This window comes from Onychostoma macrolepis, chromosome 01 (assembly GCF_012432095.1).
Source record: "Onychostoma macrolepis isolate SWU-2019 chromosome 01, ASM1243209v1, whole genome shotgun sequence".
NCBI lineage: Eukaryota > Metazoa > Chordata > Actinopteri > Cypriniformes > Cyprinidae > Onychostoma > Onychostoma macrolepis.
In genome coordinates this window covers 5698525-5721956 of record NC_081155.1, presented here as the reverse complement: position 1 = coordinate 5721956, position 23432 = coordinate 5698525, and the positions used below count along the sequence as shown (strand labels likewise).

General features: G+C 36.8%; 2 protein-coding genes across 4 annotated transcripts; both read left to right on the top strand.

The window, feature by feature from the left end:
• The first annotated feature begins 7296 nt into the window (after positions 1–7296).
• Positions 7297–10320, top strand: LOC131536571 (CMRF35-like molecule 2). Its single transcript, XM_058769604.1, has 6 exons — positions 7297–7548; positions 7688–8026; positions 9107–9184; positions 9261–9359; positions 9626–9678; positions 9814–10320. Exons 1-6 carry the CDS (start codon positions 7509–7511, stop codon positions 10048–10050), a joined length of 846 nt encoding a protein of 281 aa, XP_058625587.1. The 5' UTR covers positions 7297–7508; the 3' UTR covers positions 10051–10320.
• Positions 10321–17220: 6900 nt separating this feature from the next.
• LOC131538328 (polymeric immunoglobulin receptor-like) lies at positions 17221–22167 on the top strand. 3 transcript variants are annotated; one of them, XM_058772159.1, is made up of 7 exons: positions 17221–17537; positions 17630–17944; positions 18022–18331; positions 18411–18728; positions 18806–19081; positions 21262–21348; positions 21473–22167. In XM_058772159.1, exons 3-6 carry the CDS (start codon positions 18196–18198, stop codon positions 21345–21347), a joined length of 816 nt encoding a protein of 271 aa, XP_058628142.1. In that variant the 5' UTR covers positions 17221–17537; positions 17630–17944; positions 18022–18195; the 3' UTR covers position 21348; positions 21473–22167. The 3 variants fall into 3 exon arrangements, with proteins under 3 accessions (XP_058628142.1, XP_058628135.1, XP_058628146.1); XM_058772152.1 differs by having other exon boundaries at positions 17630–18331; XM_058772163.1 differs by lacking the exons at positions 21262–21348; positions 21473–22167 and adding an exon at positions 20149–20211 and having other exon boundaries at positions 17630–18331.
• Positions 22168–23432: the final 1265 nt, after the last annotated feature.

Genomic DNA, 23432 nt, shown 5'->3' with positions numbered 1-23432 from the left:
AAAAACACACATGTAACCTCAACAGAAATACAGGCTGCTCTGGAAATATACGGTGCGGTTGTTTCAAGGAGCAATACCATGGTACTTGAACAAAAATGAGCTACATGGTCAAGTTGCCAGAAAGAAGCCTTTACTACACCAATGCCACAAAAAAGCCCGTGACAATATACTCAACAACACATTGACACCTCACAGCTTCTGGCACACTGAGACCAAAATAGAGCTTTATGATCACAACAATAAGCGCTATGTTTGGAGAGGAGTCAACAAGGCCTATAGTGAAAAGAATACCATCCCCACAGTGAAGTATGGTGCTGGCTCACTGATGCTTTTTTGGGTGTGTGAGCTCTATAGGCACTGGGAATCTTATAAAATTTGATGGTAAGATGAATGCAGCATATTATCAGAAAATAATGGCAGACAATTTGCATTCTTCTGCACGAAAGCTGGGCATGGGACGCTCTTGGACTTTCCAGCATGACAATGACCCTAAGCACAAGGCCACGTTGATCCTCCAGTGGTTACAGCAGAGAAAGTGAAGGTTCTGGAGTGGCCATCACAGTCTCATGACCTTAATATCATTGAGCCACTCTGGGGATATCTCAAGCATGCTGTTCGACCAAAGACTTTGCATGACCTGCGGACATTTTGCCAAGAAGAATGGGCAGCTACCATCTGCAAGAATTCAGGGCCTCGTAGACAACTATTATAAAAGACTGCATGCTCTAACTGATGCTAAAGGGGGCAATACACAGTATTAAGAACTAAGGGTGTGCAGACTTTTGAACAGGGGTCATTTCATTTTTTTCTTTGTTGCCATGTTTTGTTTTCTGATTGTGTGATTCTAGTTATAACTTGTAGTTAAATATGAACCCCATAAGAAATAAAAGAAATGTATTTTGCCTGATCACTCATGTTTTCTTTAAAACATGGAACATACAGGTGCATCTCAATAAATTAGAATGTCATGAAAACGTTCATTTTTTTCTTGTAAGTTATTTCAAAAAGTTAAACTTTCATATATCTTAAATTCATTGCATGTAAAGTAAAACATCTCAAAAGTTTTTTTTGGTTTTAATTTTGATGATTAAAACTTACAGCTCATGAACGTCAAAAATCAGTATCTCAGAATATTAGATTAGTATGAATTCCAGGTATCTCTTGTTCTTTGAAACCACAATAATGGAGAATACTGCTGAATTGGCAATGATCCAGAAGACGATCATTGACGCCCTCCACAAAGAGGGTAAGTCACAGAGGGTCATTACTGAAAGGTGTGGCTGTTTACAGAGTGCTGTATCAAAGCATATTAAATGCAAAGTTGACTGTAATTTGGGTAGGAAAAGGTGCACAAGCAACAGGGATGACTGCAAGCTTGAGAATACTGTCAAGCAAAGCTGATTCAAACACTTGGGAGAGCTTCACAAGGAGTGGACTGAAGCTGGAGTCAGTGCATCAAGAGTCACCACGCTCAGACGTCTTCAGGAAAAGGGCTACCAAGCCACTTCTGAACCAGAAACAACTTCAGAAGCGTCTTACCTGGGCTGTGGAGAAAAAGAACTGGACTGTGGTCCAAAGTCCTCTTTTCAGATGAAAGTAAATTTTGCATTTCATTTGGAAATTAAGGTCCCAGAATCTGGAGGAAGAGTGGAGAGGCACGGAATCCATGTTGCTTGAAGTCCAGTGTGAAGTTTCCACTGTCTGTGATGATTTGGGCTGCCATGTCATCTGCTGGTGTTGGTCCACTGTGTTTTCTGAAGTCCAAAGTCAACGCAGCCATCTACCAGGAAATTTTAGAGCACTTCATGCTTCCTTCTGTTGACAAGCTTTATGGAGATGCTGATTTCATTTTCCAGCAGGACTTGCCACCTGCCCACACTTCCAAAGGTACCAAAAGCTGGTTCAATGACCATGGTGTTTGTGTGCTTGATTGGCCAGCAAACTCACCAGACCTGAACCCCAGAGAGAATCTATGGGGTATTGTCAAGAGGAAGATGAGAGACACCAGACCCAACAATGCAGATGACCTGAAGGCTGCTATCAAAGCAACCTGGGCTTCCATACCACCTCAGCAGTGCCACAAACTGATCACCTCCATCCCAGTCAACAATTTGATCTCATAGTGATCTCACCCTGATCTCACAGGATACTCGTGATGAGGTCACAGTGTGAGGTAACAGTGAACTCACAGCGCCCTCAATGTGAGCTCATACTATGGTCACACTGTAAGGTCAAACTGCACTCACTGCACAGAGACTAGATACCCAGCATGCAGTGCAGCATGAAGCTTTTGATTGTCACCATTGTTGAGATTTATACACTGATTATTGATGTTTCTCTATGTTTTTAAATGATACCATAGTTCAAAATGTTTGTGACTTATCATGCTTTTAAAATCCTTCATAAATTATTATACTGCTTGATCCTATGTTGTAGAATCAAAAAGCTGCTATAATAATTAAAATGTTTAGTCTGATAAATCTAATAACACAAAAACTGCATGCTGAATTCAAACATCAAACCAATATCACCTGGTTGCAGTGTCTTTTTGGGATCCCTTGCCATAACAAATGTTCTTTACAAACATAGTTACATATGCCCCCCAAAAACATCATGTTATAAAATCAAGGGTCAAGATCCCAACTAAAGCAAACACTAATCACTTTGATGGTAACATCAAACAAAACAATACAGCATCTAATTCTCAGTAAGCGCTTTGTAGATGTCAGAAATAAAGTCAGTCTGGTTAGTAATGAGTGGAGCCGGTGATGCTGTTTGTGGAGTTGTTTAATCATTCTCTGCTGAGATCATGAGAGATTTAATGTATTCTTTTATTTCAGTTGATTTCATCGAAGGCTGTGTCTGGAAGTCAGTTGTATGTTTGAAGAAGGTTCTTATAACAGAAATCTGTTAGCTGGGCGTGCACTCATGGAGAAGGGTCTGTCTGCAGACTGCAAGAGAGTGGCGTAACTGGAAGGAGGCGTAACTTGAAGAAGGGGGCGTAACTTGAAGTTGTCCAAATCACACAGAACCACGCGAGATGTCAAAACGAGATGTTGTCGGGCTGCGTCCGAAACCGCATACTTTCTTCAATAGGTACTTACTTAACGAGCGCTAAAAGAGTACATACTCTACAGCCTGAATGCGTTAAGTATGAATGCGATTTGGATATCATCCGTTATGTTGACGTTATCACGTGACCTAAGACGTTATAACAAGCGCAACAAAAGATATGAGTGACAGGTTTAATTCATCTATCTCTAAGTATCTTGATAATGATGAAATTTGCTCATTTTGTGGTCTTGTTGAAGAAACAGCTGCCCTTTTATTTTGTGATTGTAGTAGTCAATACATTTTGTGTTGATTTAAGTTCTTATATTTGTAACTCCACTAATGTGATCCACAGTTTTATTCTTAAAGCATTTTTTATTTTATTTTTATTACAAAAACCCAAAATTGTTATCTCTTGAATATTTTAATTATTTTATCATCCACAAGCAAAAGTGGCTTAAATCTCATGTTTTCTTTTGTCTTGTTGAATTTAACTTTCTTGTTTCATCCCTCGCTTCTAAAAAAAATCGTCATGATGAATTATTCAAAGATATTTAACCTCGTCACTGTGCTTTTTTTCTGTGTATATTATCTCATACTGTGATGAACGCATTCAATTTTTGTTTACCGTTTTATGCCATTTATGATTGTTCATTGTTAGATACAACCATCTTTCCCTGATCTTTTATGTAATAAGTTCGGCAATAATAAAAAAAGAGGGACAGGTGCACTAACACCTCATATCATCACTAACTCAACTATCTAGTGCGGTTTTCCTCAGCATTTGAGATGTCAGCACAAAGGATATGTCGGGCAGCTGCTCGAAGATCTCGCCTTTGGAGAAGACTGTTGATTTTATACTCTAAAAATGTAAGTATTTCTACTTAAAAATTATGATTACGCCAGAATGAATTGCATCATTTGCCCACCCCAATGCTTACACGCAATAATAATGATAAGTGCTAACCAATAATTATTACTTTTTTTTTACTTAAAATGACAAACAAGTAAAACAAGCAAAATGTAATTTTTGTCGTGACATGGCTATACATGAATATACACTAGTTGAACAAATGCAGTCGATGTGAATACATCAATTTTCAGTCAAGCAATTAATACATTAATTAATAAAATATATTTTATTTAATGACAACAATAAGAAACATGAATAAATAAGTATAAGAATGAATAAAAGGAAGCATTACAATAAATACATACAATATACAAGTCAACAACAGATGAAACAAAGCTTCATTCAAACTTATTGTTCTAACAATCATGTTTTTACAGACGGTGAACCCACATCCTACTGCCATCTCAACACAGATGTGTCAATTCTGCAGCTGCGCTGTGCTTCACAATCTTGCTCTTCTCAATGAGGACATCGTTGACCCAGAGGATGAGGAAGACCATGATGATGCCCCTGAACCACACAACCTTGAGGCAAGAGCAGGAGAACATGTGCAGGACAATCTGTGTCTGCTCCAAACATTCGTGTGCCTGCTCTCCATGAGCACCACTACCTGTAAAACATTTAAACAGAGTTAAACATTTACAATTCATGTTGTCAGCTTTCCATTTCTTGCCTAATTTTATTTCATGTTTACAATTACATGCATTTTTTTTTAGTTGTAGCTTTATTACTTCTGTAGTGGGCTAAACCACTGAACTGGTGAGCAGAAGGTTGCTGGCTCGTCACCATCGGTGTGTCTTTCAGCAAGGCTCTTTTCTCCAGGTTGATCCAGAGGATTGTAGGTCCCTGTAATAACAGCACTGGAAATCACTTTCGATAAAAGCTTCATGACTATTTTTTAATGATGCTTGTGAAGCTTCTGAAAGTCAGCCTTCATTGTATGAACAGAGACCAGCAGAATAAACTTGACCAATGTCACATCCTCGATGTCTTTTGGTCTTTCTCTAGATGTTCTCGCTGGCTCTGGGGTCACTGATGATGAAGAGACCACAGCAGCATCCGGTCCAGATGAGGCAGTAAGGTCAGGTGCAGTGATGGAGCGACTCATTCATGGCACTGGATCATTTCCAGGATGCTGCTGTGGACTCTCCATCCTCAGCGCTCACAGCAGCCTGCAGACATTTCAGATCATACAAAAACACCCAAACATAATACACAAGCAGTCATTTTAACAGCACAATGTCATCTGATCTCTGTATTAGAAGTAATAAAATGATCTTACTTTATCCTTTTGTTTCAGGTTTTCCCTTTTTTCCACAAATGTCGCTGTCACCTTGCCTTGCAGGTCCTGCTCCACCACAGAAGATCTGCAGCAAATGCACAGGAATCAAGAATCAGAAAAGTGCTGTAATAGTTGTTTGAAATTACAATAATTAAAATAAACTACAATTTAAGATTTAAAAGATGTTTTATTGATGTCTGTAGTGTACTCACTGAGAGTCTTTGATGGCAGCATTCCTTCATCAGTCACTCTTCAGCAGATATACACTCGTGTGTCTCATCTGTCCCTGTAACATCCAGACAAGAGTCAGTCACCTCTGTGATTTATCTGCTCAATACCGCATTTACATGTTGAGGTAGTTGCTGATGTAACTCCCTTTTTATCCAACACAAGTTAGGCCATAGTTTAACTAGGACATTTCAGTAGCTTTTATAAACGTGCCTGGGATAAAAACACTACTGATGGGCATCTTGAGACAAAACAATTATTTTAAGATCAGTCAGTTCAAGTTGCTTTCAGTTAAAACAGCCCAGACATGCATTTTAGTCTGGGACTACTCTTGACTAGCCTTGTTGTGAAACCGGGGGATAGCGTCTTTACACCTTTTGAATTATATATTGCTTACACCTTAGTTTTAAAAGATGATTAACTCCATAAACAATACCACTATATGAAAATAGAAAATAAAAAATAAAAAAAATATTCTCACCTTGTCAATATACAAGTGGCCATCTTGCCAATAACATCTCGTTTTGACATCTCGCGTGGTTCTGTGTGATTCGGACAACTGCAGGTTACGCCCCTTTCTTCAAGTTACGCCTCCTTCCAGTTACGCCCCTCTCTTGCAGTCCGCAGACAGACGCTATTGCACTCATGAGCTCATCATGTGAGAGCACTGTGATATCACTGTGATAGTGTTGAGAAACAGGAAGTAGAACGTCCCCCCGGTGACTGATATTTTAACTCCCTCCTCTCAACCTGCTCAACATTTTAAATTCACAATGAGCTCATATATTACTCACACTGTGAGGATCACCAGATGAGAATGGTGTGATGTCACTGTGATCATCGTGTGATCTCACATGTTGACTGGGATGCCACGCTGAATTGAGGCACTAATTAAAGCAAAACGAGCCCCTACCAAGTATTGAGTACATATACAGTAAATTAATATACTTTCCAGAAGGCCAACAATTCACTAAAAAATTTTTTTATTTTTTTATTGGTCTTATGAAGTATTCTAATTTGTTGAGATAGTGAATTGGTGGGTTTTTGTTAAATGTGAGCCAAAATCATCAAAATTAAAAGAACCAAAGACTTGAACTACTTCAGTCTGTGTGCATTGAATTTATTTAATACACGAGTTTCACAATTTTAGTTGAATTATTGAAATAAATGAACTTTTCCATGACATTCTAATTCATTGAGATGCACCTGAATATTACCAATTGTCCAAGCGTATGCAGACTTTTGAGTACATGTATATCTTTAAAGGTCATTTTCTCAAAATTAGTTTTTTTCTCCACTTTAGCAGTTTTGTTCATATATCAGTTGCATATTATATTTTAGAACATTTTACTCCTAAAACATGGTGAGCATGTTTTTGTTGTTGTTTCTGTCTGTTGACAGTTTTTCTGATTTATGAGTGATAAAAAGAGGAATCCAAAATCCCTTAAGTGACAAAAATGTTGTCACTTAATCTCTAATTTAATTTCTTAAATTTCAAAATAAGAGTTTTTGAACTCTTATGTTGACATTTAAAAACTTGGATATGTCAACAAAATGAAAGAAGAATTTTGAACCTGGATTCATCCAGTGTTCACATTTATGTTCTTGAAACATATGCAAATTGGTCCATATTTAATTAGATACTGACTCATTTGCATAATTAAACATAATATTTCAGAAAACTTGTAAATAATTGTCTTATTGTGTTTAGATTAATCAGATGGATTAGTGTGGTGATATCTATCAGTTATAGTTTAACCTATTCACCTGTAATTGAGATCTCACTGTGACATAAATTATATAGATCAGTCAAGCTGTTTGCTTGTTAATCCATCAGATGTCACTGTCAAATGAAGCCTGTGTGGAGCATTAGTTTCTCTCTCTCAGAGGAAGTGGGCGTCTCTGTCACATTCATCAGTTCATGTTAAACATGTAACCAGGAAAGAAACACTAAAACTCATCTGAACACACTTCGAGAGCTTCAGAAGAACTTAATCTACAACAACAGAGAAGATCATTGAATAAGAGAGAAGAATGAAGATCATCTGGACTTTCACTCTGCTGATGATTCCTGGTGAGAATCTGAACTCACAGTAAATCACTAAAAACAGCACAACAACTTTAACGTCAGTTCGTGTTGTTTAATTGATTTTTAAGAAACAGTTTAATAAAAAGTTTACCTTTATTTAGTTCCAACTGCTGATTTGTTGTAGATGTGGTGAGCTCCATGAGTGTGGCTGGATATTCAGGAGGTGAAGTCAACATTAGATGCAAATATGTGGAGAAATATACCCAAAACACAAAGTTTTTTTGTAGAGGAAAGAAGCCAGAGAAAGTAAAGCGCGAGTGGTGTTCTGAACTCATCAAGACTGAAGAGAAAGATAAATGGTTTGATTCTGGAAGATTCTCTCTGTATGACGACACAACAGCAGCAGTTTTCACTGTGACCTTCAGAAATCTGAGTGATCTGGATTCAGGGACGTACCAGTGTGCAGTTGATAGAACTACAGAAAAAGATTCCTACACTGAAGTGAATCTGAACGTTATAAAAGGTGAGTAACTGAGACCCTCAAACTCATGACGATCATCAACATCACACATAATGACAGAACTAACACTAAACAAGTGTAGATGCTATCACTCTTAGAAATGGCCGAAGAGGTTCTATATAAGGTGAAATGTCTTAAATGATTGCATAATAATTTGATTTATAATAAGTTATTTAATTTATTTTATACTAATAAAATGTTTATGAGCTGTTTAATTGAAATGAATTAAACCTAAATCCATAAAATGTTGGAAACCCCTAAAAGGTTCTGTTATGAAGTGCCTGATAGAACACTTTACAGTTCTATGTAGAACCTTTTATTTTAAGAGTGTGAAAGAGCAGATAGAATCAATAACCACAAATATACAATCTTTATCATCATAATGTTTTCACTTAAGCGCTGAGTTTTTGGAATCATGTGTTGAAATTTTCCATGGACTCCTAGATTTTATTCCATTTGTTCCTTGGTTTATTTCTTGTTTCTCTTGGTTTCCATGGTTTTTCATTATTGCCACACCTGTTTCCGTTTTAGTTTGTTATGTGTGTGTATATATAGCCCTCGGTTTGTTCTTTATAGTTTATCTACTCACTAAATACAGGGTTATTTTCCCAGCCGTCATCATCATGTTAATAAAAACTGCTTTCACATTCATCCTTGTCTCAACGTTGCTTACTGAACCAAACTATGACAAATGTGAGATTTATTATAATCACTGTTTTGCTAATGAGAGAAAACATGTTCTCATAGTTTTTTCAATAAATATTGTCAGGACAACAGTTTCTTCTGACTGTACTTGAAGATGACATGAGCTTATTGTATGTAAATTAACACTTTATACTCTTATTATAGTCGTCATGCCATTTGATGCGATTATCTGTTGTGTTTTATTCACAGTTTTAAGTCTTTCTGAGAGCTTCAAGATGCTCAAAAGTCATTCGTCTGTGGTTTTGTGTGAAAGCAAACGTGTCTGATGGTTCAGTTATGTGTGAAAGACATCAGCGTCTTTGAGAAAACGGAAGTGAAGTATCTGTGAGTGAGAAACAGTTTATTTACAGTTACTTGCACTGCTGTTCTGTGTTTCAGAGAGAAATGAACACCAAACAACATCATCTTTCTCATCAGCTGAATCTCCACTGATCACATCTGTGCCTCCTGTAACAGGTACAAACTCACTCTGAAATACAAACACTACAAACCCATTTCTGTCATAATGATTGTGAATCTCTGGTGTGTTCAGGCTCTTCTCTGATCATCAGTGTGTCTGTGCTTCTTCTTCTGATCTTCACTTTGATTCTGTCAGTGATCGTCACTCTCTGGAGGAGGCGTCAGTCACACGGTAAAACTCCTGTTCCTTTACTCACTGCTACACATTTAGTTTCTTTAAAATACATTGTCCATTTTTCCACATTAATCAAACTGGCACATTATCATTCATAGTGATGTTTGAGTTTCATGTTTATATATCAGGTCCTAAAAAATATGGTGAACATTTTTTCTTTCTTAATAAAAATGACTTTGTTGCTAACATCTAAAGATGCGCAAAACAGAAATATGAGAATGTGAAAAGATATACCAAACTATTAATTTGCTTGTCTTTGACAGTTTCTGATTCCTCATCCAAAAGATCTCAGGCGCAGACAGCAAACAGTGAAGCGGTCAGTAGAATTACTGTGACTGGAAAATAATATTTGTTTTTATCAATAATGGGAATGAATTATATTACCTTATGTTTTAAAAACAGGAATTTCCAGTGTTGTTAAACTGATCAAATATTTAAATTATTATTATAGCATTCTCAGGCTGGCTGCGATTACAAGGAGATGAAAGACACTCACAAACAATTACCCACAAACCCCTCTGATTCATCTGAACCCACTGGTGACTGTAAGATCTTGATCACATCTGCTGAGGATCTGAATTATGCTGTGGTGAATTTCCAGAAGAAAGCAGACTGTCCTGACAGAGACAGATTGAGGAATAATCAGGATTACAGTGAATACGCTGCTGTCAATCATCTCACTGCCTGACCAGCCACAGCAGCGAATGTATGTAAATTATTCATTTAAAGACATGGATGATTCACAATATACAGGGTCTTCAACTAATGTTGAGCACCAAATGAGACACATACTGTGTAAACATATAACATTTAGAAAATGCAGATTGATTGTAATATCACTTGATTCTGTTTCCTCATGAGGTTTAGGATATTAACAGATGATTTTCTCTAAAGCTGCTTTGAATCAGCATTGACTGTACAAGCAATATACAGTACAAAAAAACAACAAAAAAACAAAGACCTGACATTTAGGAACTCTTGTGTACATATATGTGTGTATTTTTCTTTTACTTTTTATGTCCGCACAATTTCTGAGGTAAATACTTTTTTTGTTGTTGTTTTTTCTCTCTCTTTTTTTTTCTAATGCATCATTAAATTACTTCACAAAATAATGGCTGTTTTCAAACATATTTTAAAGTCTTGGCTGAATATGTAAGACTGCACAAAAAATAATTTATGTTCTCATTTATAGTCCAGTGTTTTCTAAATACTTTTCTAAATACTTTCTCCAGTCATATTTATTTTATTTTCCATAGACAACACTACTCCCAGTTTACAAACCAGCTTCAGTCTGAAAAGTAATAATTGTATTTGTGTTATTGTGATATTCAAAGACCTGAAAATTACATGTTTAATCTGTGATTAATGTTTTGTCAAAACGTTTCTAATGAACGCTGTTGGTGTTTTATTTTTCTTGATGCATGATGGATCTGCCATTTTTCCGTCCAGCTCAAAACCACAGAAAACTGGTGAAGGTTCAGGGTCTCAGTTTGGTTTGAGTGTAAAGATGAAACAGACTTATTCAGGAAACCCACAGCGAGACACATGAGACTGAACACAGACAGACAGAAGATGAACATCATCGTGAGCAGAAGACAATAAAGACTAAGAGCTGCTCATTCAGTGACTCACATTCAACAAAAGCCTGAAAAACATTTTATGATCAACAAATTCTCCATGTTTGATTTGACAATTTTACTTTCATAAAAAATTATCCCACTTTTTAAATGACAATTCCAGGTTTTTACAGTAAATTCTACTGTTTGTGTTATTTTGATGATCATTATCATCATTATTATCTCTCTGGCTAAAGTCAAAGTATCATAATGCATCTTTATAGGGCAGCAAGGGTAATATGCTATTTGCTTTTCTGAATTCAGCAGAACATGATTGGCAGTCTAGACAGAGATGTAACACTAAACCTAAACCTAAAGTGAAATGTCAGTTTCTGATGTAGTGTTGTGATATAATGGGGAGAAACTGTGATATTATGAATCTGTATAGTTGGGATTGAATGTTCACAAGAATATTTTAAAGAACAAACATACGTTTGATTTCAACAATTTTAAAATCACGAGTGTAATTGCTCTTTAGACTATTTTTTTCTTTATTATGATAAAGTGTCTTGCCTGTAAAAATGGCAGTGCTTTGGGTGTGCAGGGGTTTTTTGACACTGTGGTCAGTGTGATAAAGGTCTTCAACATGAGATGCTCTCCAGCTTGTGGTTTTCTTTTGCTCTATTTATGTTCTATGGGTCAAACCAAGAAGCCCTTCACCCACCGATGGAACGATGGACACAAACTTTTCACTCTTAATATATGACAAATAAAAGTAATTATAATATAGGCCTACCACAGCTCTCACTTCAAACTGTTTTAGTCTGGTCATCCAGAGGAAGGTGCAATTCCAAAAGTTTTATTTTTAAAATTTTTAAAGCCCAGCCAATTTCAGCCACACATACATAAACAAATATTCAGTGTTGGTTCTGGGAACATAAAAAATGTCCAGTTTTCTTGACGTTAGAGGAACGTTTTTAAAAGTTATGATGTTCCTCAAACGTTATTTCAACTAAATTTTGATTTAAAATTAAACATTAGGAACATTGATTTGTAACATTCCAGGAACATAAAAATATCCAGTTTACTTAATGTTAGTAGAATGTTATTTAAAGGTTAGTATGATGTTCCTGAAACATTCTTTGAATCATTCAAACACCTGCTGTGAACAAGCACTGAAAGAAAGAGACATAAGAACACAAACTACAACTTTCTTCAGCAACAGGCTTAGATGAACTGAAGATAAAAAAAAAAAATAAATAAATCTCTCAAAATCTGATTAACCCCTTAACTGTCACCCACAGTTTTGAACAGAGACATTATAGTGCACTATCCAAACTTAATTTTTTATAATTCATGAATGAAAATATTTTGTAACATGATTTTAATGTACCATTTACATGGTAATGCAATGTCTGATTTTAAAATGGGTTTCAAAGGATGAATTTTGAAATTTTAAGTTTTCTACTGATAAATAATTTCTTATGATTTCTAATTCGTGATAGAGAAAAAGGCAACTAAGAAGACTTTCTGTGACAAAGGTCAGAATTCATGTCATGATGTAGATTTTTTTCAGGTGCACTCTTGTCATAAACAGAGGTGTCAAATCCAGGGTCAGAAAGTAAAGTCCTGCCATGTGTTTATTCCACCCATGAACTCAGCAGCTGATTTCACCAGAGGAGGAACCAACTCATTCCTTTCAAGTCACAAGCAAGTTTCGAGACCAAATCCCAAGACCTCAATGAGTTGAGGTAATTAAGAGATAATTGAGAGACTAATTAAATGATGATTGTGCATTAGTGATGAACACCTGCTGTTACTGTGAATCACAGAGGATCAGATGTTGATGTTTTATTGGTTAAAATGATACCACCATCATGTAGATCAGTGTTTGCTTTAGTTGGGCTCTTGACCCTTGACTCCTGTGTTAGATCTCTCTGTAGCAATGCATGTGCTGTTGTAAAGCGGAGAGATCAGTGCTGTGCAGTGAGCAACTGTTAGTTGTTTTCATATGATGAGGTAATCATCAGGTGCTTACCTGTTTGCATCCAATATACTGTGTGTATATATATATACACATACAACATTTTTCATTTTTTTAATTTATGTTCTGCTTTTGAATAAACAACTCTGTGAAACCACAGTGCGCAATGAATTTACTGCTGTAGCAGTTATAGAGAAAGAATTTTAAATCTAATGCATTTAAATATTTAAACTCCAGTCCTACTCAGACACACACAGACATCAAGAACCAGCGTATGAATCTCAACAATGGTGACAATCAACAAAATGCTTCATGCTGCAATGCATGCTGGGTAACACCACAGTATGAATAATTATTGTCACCACTGTTGAGGATCGTATGATAAATGTTCATGTCTAAAAGCCTGAGCAATATAATTCTTAATTTTTCCAATATTTAATATTACGATGGCATTTGTTTAATAGTAAATTCCTGCAGTTCTGTAACGGCTGAACGTCAGTAAATAAACCAAAGAGAGACACCTTCATGATGTTCATTCAAGTGACATAAAAGCCAAAAGTGTAAGCTCATCTGCTTCCTCAAGCTTTTAATTCAGCAATGTGCAAATGTTTGTTGTGAAGCAATATTTCAATTGCTTAAAAGCAATCCATTCTCAGTTACTAAAAGGGTCAAGAGCCCAACTAAAGCAAACACTGATCTCCATGATGGTGGCATCATTTTAACCAATAAAACATCAACATCTGATCCTCTGTAATTCTCAATAACAGCAGGTGTTCATCACTAATGCACAATCAACATTTAATTAGTCTCTCAATTATCTCTTAATTACCTCAACTCGTTGAGGTCTTGGGATTTGACTCGAAACTTGCTTGTGACTTGAAAGGAATGAGTTGGTTCCTCCTCTGGTGAAATCAGCTGCTGAGTTCATGGGTGGAATAAACACATGGCAGGACTTTTACTTTCTGACCCTGGATTTGACACCTCTGGTCATAAATTAATCTATTACTTTTCCTACATAATTTTTTAACAGAAAAAGTGGTAAAATACCTATTTAGGAGTCTTAGACCTTTCCAACGATATATAGTTTGTCATGATTAGATTAGGATTTAATTGTAAAATAGTGAAGTAAAGGTAGGCGTCCCACAGGGTGGACGGTGACAGTTAAGAGGTTAAACAACTCCACAAACAGCATTCCCAGTCAACACGTGATATCACGCGATGATCATAGTGACATCACACCATTCTCATCTGGTGATCCTCACAGTGTGAGTAATATATGAGCTCATTGTGAATTCAAAATGTTGAGCAGGTTGAGAGGAGGCAGTTCAAATATCAGTCACCGGGGGACATTCTACTTTCTGTTTCTCAACACTATCACAGAGATATCACAGTGCTCTCACATGATGAGCTCATGAGTGCACGTCCAGCTAACAGATTTCTGTTATAAGAACCTTCTCCAAACATACAACTGACTTCCAGACACAGCCTTCGATGAAATCAACTGAAATAAACAAATCACCAGCTTCACTCATTATTAACCAGACTGACTTTATTTCTGTCAGACATCTACAAAAGCGCTTATTGGGAATTAACAGAGATTTAGATGATGATGTTTTATTGTTTTGTTTGACGTTACCATCGTGGCGAGTGGTGTTTGCTTTAGTTGGGCTCTTGACCCTTGACTTTATAACACTGTATTTTTTTGGTGCTGCTGTAACTGTGTTTGTAAAGCACATTTGTTATGGCAAGAAAAACCAAAAAGAGACTGCAACCAGGCAATATTGGTCTATTATTGAAGATAACACAATCATCATTTAGTATGCACTTTTGGTGAGGTTTTATTAATCTAAAGTTTCTAAACATAATTGCTCTGTGATTACACAGCATAGGATCCAGCAGTCTCATAATCAGTTATGAAGAATTATAAAATAATAAGTCAGAAACATTACCCTATCATTCAAACACAAAGAGAGACATCAAGAATCAGTGTATGAATCTCAACAATGGTGACAATCAAAAGTGTCATGCTGCAGTGCATGCTGGGTACCTAGTCTCTGTGCATTGAGTGTGAGAAGGAAATCGAGTCAGCCGACCTGCAATATGTACCCAACAAACACATTTACGTTGAGGCAATGTCACTGCCACGTTCCATTTTTACTGTGGCAACATTTCTGTCTACGTGCTCGCGACATTGTAGCAACGTTGAATTGTAAGACGCGAAAGGGCTGTAGCAACGTTGTTGCGCGACATTCAGCAACTGCAAGACGACATTCCGACCACATTTATTTTTATGTATTTATTTTTTGTGGTCAATCTCTTAATAATCATACACAAGATGAATATGTAACACTTTTTTAAATACTGTTAATCATTAATTGTTATTTTTAATGTAAAACCAGCTATCAAACTTTAAAGAGGAAAAATGCCATACAAATTCATATAATCCAACTTCATTAAAACATTGCATACATATAATTCTGAACAAACTCGTTCTGGAGATGAACGTGTTCTACCCAGTCAACAATTTGATCTCACAGTGATGTCACTATGAGCTCACAGGATACTCGTGATGAGGTCACAATGTGAGGTAACAGTGAGCTAAAAGTGTAACCTCACAGCGCCCTCACTGTGTGCTCATACTAATGTGAGGTCAAAGTGCACTCACTGCACAGAGACTAGGCACCCAGCATGCATTGCAGCATGAAGGTTTTGATTGTCACCATTGTTGAGATTCATACACCGATTCTTGATGTCTCTCTTTGTGCTTGAATGACACAGTAGTTCATAATGTTTGTGTCTTATGCTTTTATAATCCTTCATAACTGATATGAGACTGCTGTATCCTATACTGTATAAACAAAGAACTATTATATTTACGAACTGTTAATTAATAAAATCTCACAAAGACTGCATATTGAGCGTAGGTGATGGCTGCATTGCAATCATCAATAACAAACCAATATCACCCGGTTGCAATCTCTTTTTGGTTTTTCTTGCCATAACAAACGTGCTTAACAACCACAGTTACAGCAGCCCCAAAAATATATAATGTTATAAAGTCAAGGGTCAAAAGCCCAACTAGAGCAAACACTACTCACCATATTGTTCATGAAGATATTTTTAAAATCAAAATCGAAGAACTCAAAGTAACAAACAAACAAATAATTAAAAAATATGGATTATTTTGATTTTCCAGGGTGACAGGAAGATGATGCTATTTGATGAAGATGTGAAGTTGCTCAAGATGAGAGTGGATCAGCCTTTGTGACTCAACATGTACACTTCCTGATGTATGCATTAATTATTGTTTATGTATGCATTTTAATTATTGTTTATGTTATGTATGCATGTTATGTTGTTTTAATTTATTTAAATTATTTAAAGTTTACTAGGGCCACCCAGACGCTTTGCATGTAAAGTATAATTTAAACAATGCTGATCAATTTGATTCATTTCAGGTATTAGAGTTTCTTCTTGTGAGCTGATGAGTTGAATCAGGTGTGTTAGATGAGGGAGATGTACAAAATATGCAGTGATGAGGGTCCCGGGACATGTTTGACAAACACTGATACAGAGAACATGACACCTGTATGAGCTCTCAGTATCAGACACTGTATCCTCCAGTAGGTGGCGCTCTTTCAGTGTGATTAATGTGATATTCAGTCAGTGGTGATGGTGGGAGGAGCCAGTAAAGCTGCTCATTACTGATAAAGAGCTGAATAAAGAGGAAGTAACTAAAGCAGACAGATGTAGAGACAGAGAGATTCACACAGAGATCATTCAGCATAAAGAAGACTGAACTCAAGTCACAATGAAGATCCTCCTCATCTTCTTCACTTTCTACCTGATCTCAGGTCAGAGCTTTTCTCTTTCATCACTGCAGTAATGATGCTGTTTTCTGTTCATCAGCTTTCTGATCACATTATCAATCTGATTGACAGATGCAGTGAGATGCTTTAGCGTCACTGGATATTCTGGAGGAAGCGTGCTTGTTGATTCATGGAAGCCTTGGCTCAAAAATGATTCTAAATACATACAAAAGCTACAGAGTGAAATAATTATAAATAATATTAGCCATGATCTGTGGATTAATGAAGGAAGGTTCACTTTATTTTGCAATAAATACAGAAACCTCATGATTTACATTAGAGAAATTAACCAGCAAGATGTTGGAACATACAAAATTTGGGTTGAAGGCAAATGGTCTATTAATATGACTCTGAATGTGGAAGAAGGTCAGTCATTTTAATATCAAAGTTTTTGTATATGAATGTATATATTGTACATTATATATACATTTCTTTATGTGAATGACAGATTCATGTTGTAAATTGTCAAAGAAAGTGATGGTGAATAATGGGGGAACTGCCACCTTCACCTGCGAATATTCACAAAATCATATTAATAATGTTAAGATCATATTCAAAGAGAGAAAATACTCTATTGATATGATGTACAGTGCATGGAATAAGGAGGAAAGATTTAGCATTTCAGATGACAGAGATAAAAACCTCTTCAGTGTGAGGATTACTGCTGTGACACCAGATGATGGAGGAGTTTATTTGTGTGGAGTTTGGCACTACAGACACCCGTACAGTTACTCCATTATTAATACTGTTCATCTGCATATTAATTGTAAGTAAAATACATTTTGAATCAAATTAAATAAAATTAAAGTTTCTATTATCTGTGTTTGTGGCAAATCTAATGATATTTGTGATTGACAGCTAAAGTGGGCGTGTCTAGAGTGAGCGGCTACTCAGGAGGTGGTCTGATGATCAAGTGTGAACATCCTCAATACAAAACCAAGACAAAATACATCTGTAAAGAATCAGCTGGATGTTCAGAGAGGAAGAATCCAGGAGTTCAGGATGAATGGATGGAGAATGGAGATGTTTCTTTATATGACGACACCAGAGCAGGGGTCTTGATGGTGTTTTTTAGAGAGCTGAAAACTGCAGATGCAGGAACATACAGGTGTGGAGTGAAAGTATCTGACTATACTGAGAGCTTCACTCAACTTCAGCTGAGCGTCAAACACGGTGAGGAACCTCAGATACTGTATCTTGTTCTATAAAATCTTTGTTCTGATTTTTAGATCATTTCTATTGGTTTATAGATGCAAAATATCTACAGAATGTGACTGAATCTGCTTATGTTGGTGAAGAAGTCAGCATCAGCTGTCAGATCTCAGAGGAACATAAAGTCCATTTCTGTAAAGAGGATGATAATCACATCTGTCAGAACATCAGCTCATCTAAAGTGACACAAATGAGTGGTTTATCTGAGAGAAATGAAGAGAGTTTTTACAGTGAGCATCAGTAATGTGAGCGTGAGAGATGCTGGAGTTTACTGGTGTGGAGCAGAAACCAGAGACACATATTTGACTTTCATCTCCCTGACCACGAAAATACAGCTCAACCTCATCAGTGAGTCCATTCAGATGATTTCACTGTAAATACAGTATATTCAGAATAATTTGTGTGAAAGGTCTGTGTTTGTTTTTAGTGGCTCCAGTAGTGAGACATGAAGGAGAATCTGCTGAGATCATCTGTCCTTATGATTCAATCTATAAATCAAACACAAAGTCTCTCTGTAAGGGGAAGTGCTCCACTAGAGACAAAAATCCTCTCAGTGAGACTGTGAGAGAAGAGAAAGAGACCAAGACTGACAGACTGACTCTGAAAGATAACGTCACTGCAAGTGTCTTCACTGGGACCATCACTGGACTGACAGCAGAGGATGCTGGGAAATACTGGTGTGCAGTGACATTAGAAACAGACCTCAATTATCTTTTCACTCATCTGATGGTCATCATGAACGAGGGTGAGGAAGGTTTATTCATCTGAATATGTGAAGCTACGGCTGTGAATTGATGTTCTTGTGTTTGTAATCATTTCCAGAGCTGAACTTGACTAAGTATGAAGGAGACGACGTGTCAATCCAGTGCAAACATCATGATGAAGATCAGAAAAGCTTCTGCAAAGCACATGAAGCCTCCATGTGTGTGAAGGATGGAGTTTCATTGGAGACGATCAGAGATGATCGATTCTCTTTCAGTGATGAAGCATCTACTGGAGTCTTTACTGTGAACATCACTGATCTGAGAGAAGAGGATTCTGGGATATACTGGTGTGGAGCTCACGTCACCACTAGAGTCAGTCTCACTGTTAAAAAGGGTAAGATTAGTATTTTATTATATCATTACATTTTATATTTCTTATATTATTAGTAATTTATTTAGTAATGTTACAGGTAGCAGAACTTCACTGTCCAGAAAATCACTGGACACCGGCCGATTAACACTTCCATTGTAAAACAGTTGTCAAATAAGGTAGTTGTCAAAATGTTTAGCTACGTATCTTACTTAAAACTCTTTCAACTCTTCATCATACCTAAATATTGGGGCGACCATATTTTAAACCTAAATTTAACTTCCAATTTAATGTGCTCCTCTTCTCTGCGCTCCATGTGTTTGATGCGCATGCGCTCATCAGCTCTTGCTTTTCTTCATCGTTTGTGTCCTTTATTTATTTATTTTTTCACACCCATGTTATTGGAGCATTCACACTGCATGCGGTTGTGGTCCTGCAGTGCGTTCCAGGAGCAGCGTGTCTGCAGCAGTACAGCGATATTTTCACACATTTAAATGCAAAAGAAAAGTCGGTAAAGCTGACTATTAATGTAGTAAGTTTTAATTCAAAATGTTTACGATAACGTAAGAAAAGTAGACTTTGGGTCTTAAATGTTTAAAAGGGGGTCTAATGCTGTTTCATGCATGTTGAGTTATTTACACGGTTAAAGATTTGGATTCTCATGCTAAACATGGCCAAAGTTTCAAAAAACGAATTGGACGTATAACAGAGTATTTTTGTTCCAAATACACACTTCCGGGTTTCTTACAAGTTTCGGAAGGTACTTTTTTTTTCGATCGTGGCTCTTCGTGACGTAATGAAGGATGGAACTCTTATATGGCCATTTCTCCCGGAAGAACGGACCTGCGCACACATCAACCAGAGCGAGAGAAAGATAACTTTGTTCAGCTTCCCAAAGAACCCAGCATTACGTAAACATGTTCACATGAACCGTACCATAGACCATCCTTTTTAAGCAGACTCGGGTACCCGAGTTCGGAAGACAGCGTTCACATCATCCAAACGAACCGAACTCTGACGTCAATTGAACCCGTGTGCGCACCAAAAGTGCTAGCGTGAAAGCATCCTAAGACTATGTGACATATTTCTAGAGAGAAGAGCGGCACCACCCCAGGCGGGATGAAGACCATCTCTTTTCAACAGATCAAGTCTGCCCCAAAAACTCGTCCAATTGTCTATGAAACCTATGTTATTCTGCGGGCACCACTTAGACATCCAGCCATTGAGTGACGACAGTCTGCTATGAATCTCATCACCCGGTAAGCAGGGAGCGGACCAGAGCATATTACAGTGTCTGACATCTTACTTGCAAGTTCACACACCTCTTTAATGTTATTTTTAGTGATCTCCGACTGGCGAAGTTGAACATCATTAGTGCCGACATGAATAATGATCTTACTGAATTTACATTTAACATTAGTCAGCACTTTTAAATTTGCCAAGATGTCAGGCGCTCTGGCTCCTGGTAAACACTGGTCTATGGTGGCTGGTGTCTCTATTTTCACGTTCTGTACAATAGAATCGCCAATAACTAGAGCACTTTCATCAGGTTTCTCAGTGGGTGCTTCACTGAGTGGGGAGAACCTGTTTGATGTTCTGATCGGAACGGAAGAGCGGTGTTTTGACCCGCGACTAGGCCGCCTCACAGTCACCGAGTTGCCCTACTGCACGGGCTCAACCGAAACCGAACAATGTACAGGACTCCCTGAGCATCCAAAGCAGTATCTACAGCCCTCACATTCTTACTATCCTCAACTAAAGTTTGGATGCGTGACTCTAGTTCTAAAACCTTCTCTGTCAGCCTAACTATTTCCCTGCATTTATCACATGTGAATCCCTCGTCGCTGACAGAGAAAGCTGTACTATACATGTGGCAAACAGTGCAATTAACAATAATAGGAGAAGAAGCCATTACCATGATTGTTGAATGATTCTGACTTACAACAGTTGTTTGATGAACTCGTGAAAAACGGCGCGAACGGAGAGAAAAGAGAAAGAAACAATAGTAAATGCGAATGACAAGCTAACAGGCTAACAGGATGCTAAAGTGCTGCGTTAGTTTACATTAAAAGTGAATGATGTCAAATTCGTTAATATCACACGATAATATCACAAATATGGTGGTAATTAAGTGGTAATTTAGCAGTTTAAACAACAGAGAGTCAACATTTCTCCCTAACTATCATGTGTTTATGTATTTTCAGATTTCTCTTTGCTCAACATTATTTCTATGTGTTTGACACTGCTGCTGATTGGAGGATTCACTGTGACTGAGTGTTTATTAAGATGAGGTGATGCTTTCCTTCATATTATCACACACTCACACACAAGAACATACAGTGTCATAGACTTTTATTGTTTAATATGCTGTTAAATAAGCTGTTATATTTAACTACACTGTTTTGACACATGCAGGTCACAAACATACTTTGAGCCTTCACTGTCATTGGTGAATAAAGACTCAGTTTTTCCATCCAGCTCAAAGCCACAGAAAACAGGTGAAGGTTCAGGGTCTCAGTATGACTGTGAAGATTAAACCCACAGTAAAGAGAGAGATGCTGAACATTGTTTGTGGGCAGAAGACAAAGATAAAGATTTACTTGTTGTTACTTAAGATGTTCCATAATTGAAAAATATGTTAAACTGTTTAGACGTATAAAACTGTGTATATTTGTGTTAATTCTATTTTATAAAAGCAACAACTGCAGTTTTATCACTGTGAGTATATTTTGTTTACTTTGATTGTGTGTGTAATTCTGTTCTCAATTGGTCTATTCACCAATTCTAATTGTTTGTAAATTAATGGGATGATGTACAAACTGAATAAAATTGAGAAAAAAGTGAATTGTAAATTTAACAGGTAGAACAGAAGGTGCTGAAGAAAACCAGTGTGACAAGCTCTTGTGCTTGTGGTTTCATTTTGCTCTTGCATAAATCATAATTCTGTATTTAGAAAAACAGTAATTCTTCAAGGTTTTTTAGGTCATATACTGTACATCTAGAGGTTGTGAAAGTCATGATGCTTCTGTAGTATGTAGAATATGTATGTTTTTACTTTTTATTTTTATTTTTTTACAGCATCACTGTTACTGTTTTATTTGTTACCAACTCCAGACATAAATCAGTGGCATTACAAAATGTCTGCTTGTTTTTAGTTTTCTAGAGTGAGTTTTTGTAATTTCTCATTCATGTCTAATAAATAAAAGTCTTCGGCTCCATCTAGTTGCAATAGCTGATGGAGCCTCTAATGCAGGGGTCACCAAACTTGGTCCTGGAGGGCCGGTGTCCTGCAGAATTTAGCTCCAACTCTAATCAAACACACCCGAACTAGCCAATTAATGTCTTGCTAGGTATACTTGAAACTTCCTGGCAGGTGTGTTGAGGCAAGTTGGAGCTAAACTGTGCAGGACGCCGGCCCTCCAGGACCGAGTCTGGTGACCCCTGCTCTAATGATTTGAGCTCTGTATCTATATGATTGCAGATTAATATGGTATATTCAAAACTACATTTTGTGTTTTTAGCATTTTCATTGTTATATTTTCAATTTTTAATTTTAAATTATTTAAATGTTGAACCTGCCTTGTAAGATTACTGAGACCCCGGAGCCCTTACATGTAAATGATACTGTCGCCCTCTAGTGGAAGATTTAAATAATGCGGATCAATTTACTTTAGTTTCAAGTAGAGAACATGAAACCTGTATCTTTATCGTTTAGTTTCTGCGTAGACTAACAACAAAGTTTTGAGATCTAAAACTTACAGGATGTTTTCATAGTACAATGACCTCTTATATGTCAAAAGATAAAAGGAATTTTGATTTCTCAGTTCATGACTCCTTTAATATACAAATTTGTATACTGTATAAGGAGGAATTTCATATTTTAACTTATTCATTTTACATTTTACAGTGTTTTACAGTTTTAATTTGTAAAGATATTGTGAGGAATTCATGAGCCTCATTAGTCAAGCCGCTGCTGTCAAGATCATAAGTACCATAAGTGTAATGCTTCTTGGTGTGTAATTGCAAATCATCTGAAAACATAGAACAGCTTTGTGTTAGAAACAGGTCTAAATTAATTGATTACTCGCATAAAATCTTGCCCTTTCTGTCCTGTCAGTTCAAAGACACCTGTGAAATTTGTTTACATTCAAACAGACTCGCAGCGCCTTATAAGGAGAAAAGGGAGGAGTCCAAACTGTGCCTAAATCTGGTGTATCGTCTTTGTGCCATATTTCAATATTCAGGATCTAAAATAAGAATTGATAAGAGTTGATCATAAGACTTCTAAAGTGAGAGCTGGGATATAAGTACTTTTAATTTTCATGTATTAAACAAATTCACAGCATCTTCCCAGCCAGCAAACTTATGTGGGGCC